The 6,368-nt window shown below is 37.8% G+C and overlaps 1 protein-coding gene across 1 annotated transcript; it reads left to right on the forward strand.

Moving 5' to 3' along the window:
- The first annotated feature begins 5,180 nt into the window (after nucleotides 1-5,180).
- On the forward strand, nucleotides 5,181-6,140 carry LOC104633467 (olfactory receptor 6B1). The gene has a single exon (XM_010299687.1). It carries the CDS (start codon nucleotides 5,181-5,183, stop codon nucleotides 6,138-6,140), a length of 960 nt encoding a protein of 319 aa, XP_010297989.1.
- Nucleotides 6,141-6,368: the final 228 nt, after the last annotated feature.

The following is a 6,368-nucleotide window of genomic DNA, read 5'->3' on the forward strand; positions in this document are numbered from 1 at the left end:
GTTGTTGGTGTTGAAAGAAAGATTGTGAACCCTGGGTTGACAGTAAAGTGAAAAAAAAAAACAAACAACAAACCCCCAAAACAACCAAAATCACCCACACAGAAAATACTGCAGTTATTGTAGTTATTAATATTGAATAAACCTCCTGTCTTGGACAGCAAGTCTGGTCATAATACAGAGAATAATTATTCTTTCTAAAGGTAACATTTTGCATCTAGGTATTTATAATAGATATCCCACATTTTAAAATGGTAGTGCAGTGTACTATTTCATTAATGTACAAACAAATAATTCTCAGTTCAGATTTTCTCTCAATCAGGTTTTCTTCTTTTCCTGGCCAGTGCCCACTCTGCTCTTTATCTTCTCTGCTCCAATCTCTCAGTCCTCCTTTCTTACTCTCTAGCTCTCTTTTTTGACCTGGATTCCTTGGGCTTTCTACTGTGTCTTTTACCTGTGCAGTTCTCTGTCTTTCTAAGTTGAAGTTCACAATCCCTTTTTCTACGTCAGCTTCACTTCCCTATCCATTCTGTGACTGTTCACAACTGTGGCTCAGTCAAATTTTCCTTTGTGCTAGTCTTCTGAAAAGAGTCTTTGTAGCATTCTTGTCCATATAACCTTCCCCTGCTCTCAGCTGCTCTTGAGCATCCCTTCCACCTGTAACCACCTCTGTTAGCCACCGTACCCTAGCCCCAACCTATTACCCCTCAGTCACAGTACTCACCTATGGTGCTTTCAGTTCCTCCACTTCAAGCAGCTCCTATTCTTTTCCTCTTCTGCTTCATCTCTCCTCCCATACCTGCTGAACCATTATCAGCACAGCAAAGCCTTCCTCTATGTCAACCATGTGTCAGCAGCCAGGCTCAGAGCCAAATGATGGGCCTCCACCCAGTTCTTTACCTTGTGTGGAAGTGCTGCCTCCTGAGTAATGGGGAAACAACAAGAAACTTGCAACAACCAGTTATTCCCTAACACTGCAACACTGAGATTTCTGATGAGCAAGAAGGTGACCACCTAGACTTCAGATATAGAGATTTGTTTCTTAGAATGTGGGCATTTTTGTTATTTCTCCTAGCTGTAAATATCTGTAATGTAGACATTTCCAACTGCACTGAACTTAATATACTTCTTGTAGTCACGGGACAGAAATAAACATTTTCAGCACATAATTAATTTAATCTTAAGGAGGACCTTTAGAGTCAGTAGCCTAGATTCACCAGATCTAATGGATGCCTCAGACAGTAGGCCCGTTGTCTGAGTCTTTCTCTTCATTTACTGGAGGAAAAGATAGTTGCCTATGAATGGCAATGAAGAATGATCTAAGTCCTACGTAAGATGAACCTGTTCTGTTGGTGCCAGTCTGTTCAATTCCAGTGATTGTATAGGAAGTGTGCAGCTGATGTGACTAGCATTACAGTAGTTGGATGGATAACAACTGGGGCTTTTTGGGTAAACCACAAATAATGCAGGGAAGGTTGGATTGAGAAAGATAACTGTGAGTTACCTGCTGCTTTTCAGTATTTGCAGGTAGGTTCAGACTAGTAAATTTGGGTCAGTCAGTAACTTGAAGTAAAGTTCCTTACGCCTAACTCCATATAATGAGCTATAGAACCAATTCAAACAATATCTTTACCATCAATGGAGCTAATTAGACAATTCTAGAGAGTCTTCATGTGACCTACTTCCATTCATCTATCCAAAAATGATGTGACTGAGATCCTCAACATTTTGTTTGCCCATACTCTGAAATAAAAGTTGGACTAAACTGAGAATTCTGGTCTTTAAAGGAATTTTGTCCCATTTGAAAAATTGTTCATGGCAACTTTGAACTTTAGCTCCTACTCAGGCTCAAACTTTATGACTGTCTGCCTGACTGACACTTATTTGCACTCTACTTCCAATGAATGAGAATCAGATTTCCAGAGATGAAGACAACTTCTGAACCGGTAGGTTTTCCAGCAGCACAAAACTGAAGTGAATGTGTAGACACACATAGGTGTCTGGGATACATCTGCTTTACTTTAGCCATTGAAGAAGGGAACAGATTGTTAGTGCCTCAGGTATCCAAGACATCTACAGGGGTCTGGCAGATACAACTCAGAAAATAGAGACCATCAGCTGAAAGCTAAGAACACCACCTAACAGCGTTTGAAAAGACACACATTTTGGGAAATGAATTCCAAAAAATTTGGCTACTTTTGAATGAGGTGAAGCACTGTCCAGACTATTTTCTATTGATTTTCCCCCCATTGACTGTAATGGGAGTTCAGCCAGGTAGTTCACACATGGGCACTTGCAGTATTGTCACCTGTATTTAGGTGTCTTAGTCTTTGAACTGAATCTCACTCTGAGTTTGTAGGTATGCGGTGGGAGCTGGATTTCTTCTCTGAACGATGTCTTTCAAAGCTACAATATGATTGATACTTAATGCTTGAGCACCACTTTCTCTCTGGAACCACAAGTCATTTTCAAGGCCAGTATAATCGCTGTTTTATATATGGAGGAACTAAGGCACTGGTAAGTGAAGTGATTTATTGGTCAAAGCTACCCATCATGTGATTGTGAGCCAACATCGGAGTAGAAATGAGTTCCAGAGTTCCAGTTCAATGTCTTATCACATAGACAGCATTGACTTCAGAGAAAGAAAACCAGGTATCAATAGTTCTACAACAGCTGGTTAGTACATAAAAAATAAAAGGCAAAACAAGCAAACAAAAAACCCCCAGATGATCAAACTCTTGCATGAGATTAAGAAAAAGGAGGGGAATTTATTCCTTCTAATTTTGTTCTTAGTTCTCTTGGGCTTTGAAGGATAATATACTGAGTGACAGTTTCCATCCTGGCAAATCTTTCACTCAATGAAAGCTGCAGAAAGTGTGCAGGAACTGTATGTGCTGACAGCATTTTACAATCCAGCCTGCTTTCAACCATTCAGAGAAACGCAAAAGGGTAAGGTTCTAGCTAAATGAAAGACAGAAACAGAAGCATAGATTCTAATCTCTTGTTCTGACAAAGAGCATGTAATTTCCTTTTCTCTAGCTTTTTAGAGGTTTGCCTTGTCGTCTCATCTCACCTACACTCTGAAAATATCAATGTAAGTTGGGAGAGTCTTGGAAATTAGTAGTTTCCAAGAGAAACAAAGTGTTTCTTCTAAGAAAGAAGAAAGAGGGGTTGTTTGGGAAGGAAAATAGAGGTGGATATAATAGATCAAAAAATTAGAAAGATGGAACCTTCTTATTGTACTTTACAGGCTTTTAAAAAATCTATGACCTCCATTGTGAGAAAAGGGCGACAACAGCAGCAATAACATATTTCAATGTATTTTGACATTAATCTCATATTTTTTCATTGTTTTTCCCCTGAAATTTAAGCAATATTTCAGTGTGAGTTAAATATAACCTTCCCCTCACCCTCTCTCTGTATTATATACAATAGTAGCTTTTTTGAAGATAATGAAGGTATTTATGTGGTAAAAATTAGCACTTGTATTCCACCTTCAGTGGACTAGAATAGAAAAAACACTCAGCATAATTTTTACCCTGAGAAGCTTCATGTGATATTAACAATTCTCAAAATTAAACATGGAAGTTCTCTTTACATATCATCTGTAAATGAGTGATCCATTATTTGAAGGCAGGTACCTGAAATACTCTAATTAATCACTCTTTTTTATTAAATTATTTTCAGTCAATATTCTAGGGTACTATAAGGTAGTTTTGGAATTTTCAAAACCTATATTGGAATGTGTAAACATCATTCTTATTTTCTCTTTTTGACATCCTTTTCATTCATGCACTTTTCAATTATGGTTTGTATTCCATAGCATGCTAAGATCACACAGATTAGGCTTTTTTCTTGTACTGCTTAGATCTCCACTGGCTAAACTGGAAACCAAGTTACCTGCCTGACTATCAGCATTTACCACAGCTTAAATTAAATGCCACAAATCTCATGGAAGATGCCTACACCAAGTTGCTGAAATAGGGTTGAGGAGTCCTACATACACTAAAAGATAGGAAATGTGAAACCCATTCTTAGAGATAAAATTATATTTAAAATTATGCCACTTTATTACTTGGCAGCAGTTACATACATGTAATGAAACATGTAAGTTATGTAATCAGACTAATTCTACACAGAGATATACCATATAAAAAAAAAAATCAAATTAGAAATAGATATTTTGAAACTCAAATACAAATAAATAATGAAAACCATAAAATATATATTTCTTTTTCTGTGGAAATTTTTGTAATATTTCATAACATTAATGGATTTTTTCTTAATGTTTTGTATGAAAAATATTTTATGAAGGATAAAGTCTGAACATCATTCTACAAAGGCAGTACGAATGCACAGAAATAGATCCAAAGAACTTTGAAACTGTCACTAAGAAGTGGAAAAGAAGAAGAAGAAACATCAAATTTCAGGTATATTGTGATACATCAAGATTATTTCTATTGAGTACTGCAGAACAAAAAAAATGGATGGGTACTGTAATTACTGTAGTCTAAGACTATATGAAAGCTGTTATTTGTGAGGAGAAGGGACCTGGTTTAGTCAATGAATCAATATATTGGAAATGAGAGAAATTTACAGTGCACAGGTCCTTCCCAATTCTGAAAGAAAAAAATAAATGCGTATACCCCATAACCCTAGAAAACTTAATTAAAGTACTATATTTGAGACAATACACACTTGTTTTCTTCTGCCTTTAGCCAAGAGAAAGGGACAGAGAAAAACAGCTGAAGCCAAATTTGGCTTACATGAGTTCAGCCATTTAGCAAAATTGTACTTTTATCTAGATATCTTTTGGCATTAGTGATTGTCTGGGGGCTAGCTCGGAACTTAGATGAAAAGCACATTTGATAATGTTTCCTCTTCCCTTTGACTGTCTTTTAAGTGAAGAAAGGAGTAAGAAGGCCTGTGAGGAAATCAGTGAGGCCTAAACATTTTCTTGGAGCCAGGATCTGAACCATCAATCCTATAATGCTGTAGGACTCAGAAATTTTCAGGAGTGGTTAAATAATAAAGAATGTCAAATAAATAACTGGTGTGGAATGTCTACCTAAACTGGGTATTTGCAAGTCCCGTATGGAGAGGATACTTGGAGGAGATGATACAAGATGTTCTTTATTTCCTTACTTTTTCCTCCTTACATGTTCCAGGTCTTCAAGCTCATCATGATACAAGAAAATGATACTCATATCCATGAGTTCATCCTCTTGGGATTTTCTGCCATCATAGAGCTGCAGGCTCTATTGTTTGTAATTTTCCTCATTGTATATTTGTTGACTGTCCTTGAAAACATAGTTATCATCACTTCAATCAGAAGAAATCACCATCTCCACAAGCCCATGTACTTTTTCTTGGGTCATCTATCTTTCTTAGATGTCTGGTACGTGTCAGTCACTGTTCCCAAATTGCTGGTCAACTTTCTGGTGAAGAGTAAGAGCATCTCCTTCACAGGTTGTATGGCCCAGCTCTACTTCTTCATTGTTCTGGTCTGTATTGAATGTGTCCTGCTGGCTGTCATGGCCTATGATCGCTATGCAGCCATCTGCAACCCCCTGCGCTACCCAGTCATCATGAACCACAGAATCTGTATGCAGCTGGCCATGGGCTCTTGGTTGCTCGGCTTTATAACATCTCTGCTAAAGATCTTCTTCATTTCCCAGCTCTCTTTCTGTGGCCCAAATGTCATCAACCATTTCTACTGTGACATCAGCCCTTTGCTCAACCTCTCTTGCACTAAGCGATTAGTTGCAAAGATGGTGGACTTTGTCTTTGCCTTTCTTATTCTGCTGATGCCCCTCTCTGTCATCATAATTTCTTACATATGCATTATCAACACCATTTTGTGCATTCCCATGGCTCAGAACAGGAAGAAAGCCTTCTCCACCTGCGTTTCTCACTTGACTCTGGTCATTATCTTCTTCTCAGCCACCCTCTTCATGTATGCCCGACCCAGGAGTATACACTCCTTGGATCTCAACAAACTGGTTTCCATAATTTATACTATAGTTACTCCAATGTTAAATCCATTCATTTACTGCCTGAGGAACCAGGAAGCAAAAGACACTTTATGGAAGGTCTTGTTTGGCATGGGTGCTATCTCCAGAGTTTCTGGGTCTAATCAGTAATATAAAACTTGGAAGATAATCTTCCAACTGAATTTGTCTGAATCCTATGAATGTCTAATAAGACTTTTACTTTCACAGAAATGAAGATTATGCTTTTGTTTAGACATCAGTGATTAAGGATTGCTTTTCTGGAGTCAATCTGCATGTTAAGCTAAAATCAACGAATGTTAACACTGTGTGAATGTAAAAGGAGGTGTTTCTACTGAACACATGACACCTCATGCCTGA

The sequence above is a fragment of the Balearica regulorum genome, chromosome 24 (assembly GCF_011004875.1).
Source record: "Balearica regulorum gibbericeps isolate bBalReg1 chromosome 24, bBalReg1.pri, whole genome shotgun sequence".
Classification (NCBI taxonomy): domain Eukaryota; kingdom Metazoa; phylum Chordata; class Aves; order Gruiformes; family Gruidae; genus Balearica; species Balearica regulorum.

Bases quoted from the DNA above. Each gene is read 5' to 3' on its own strand.
- LOC104633467 (XM_010299687.1), top strand. From the start codon at position 5,181: ATGATACAAGAAAATGATACTCATATCCATGAGTTCATCCTCTTGGGA.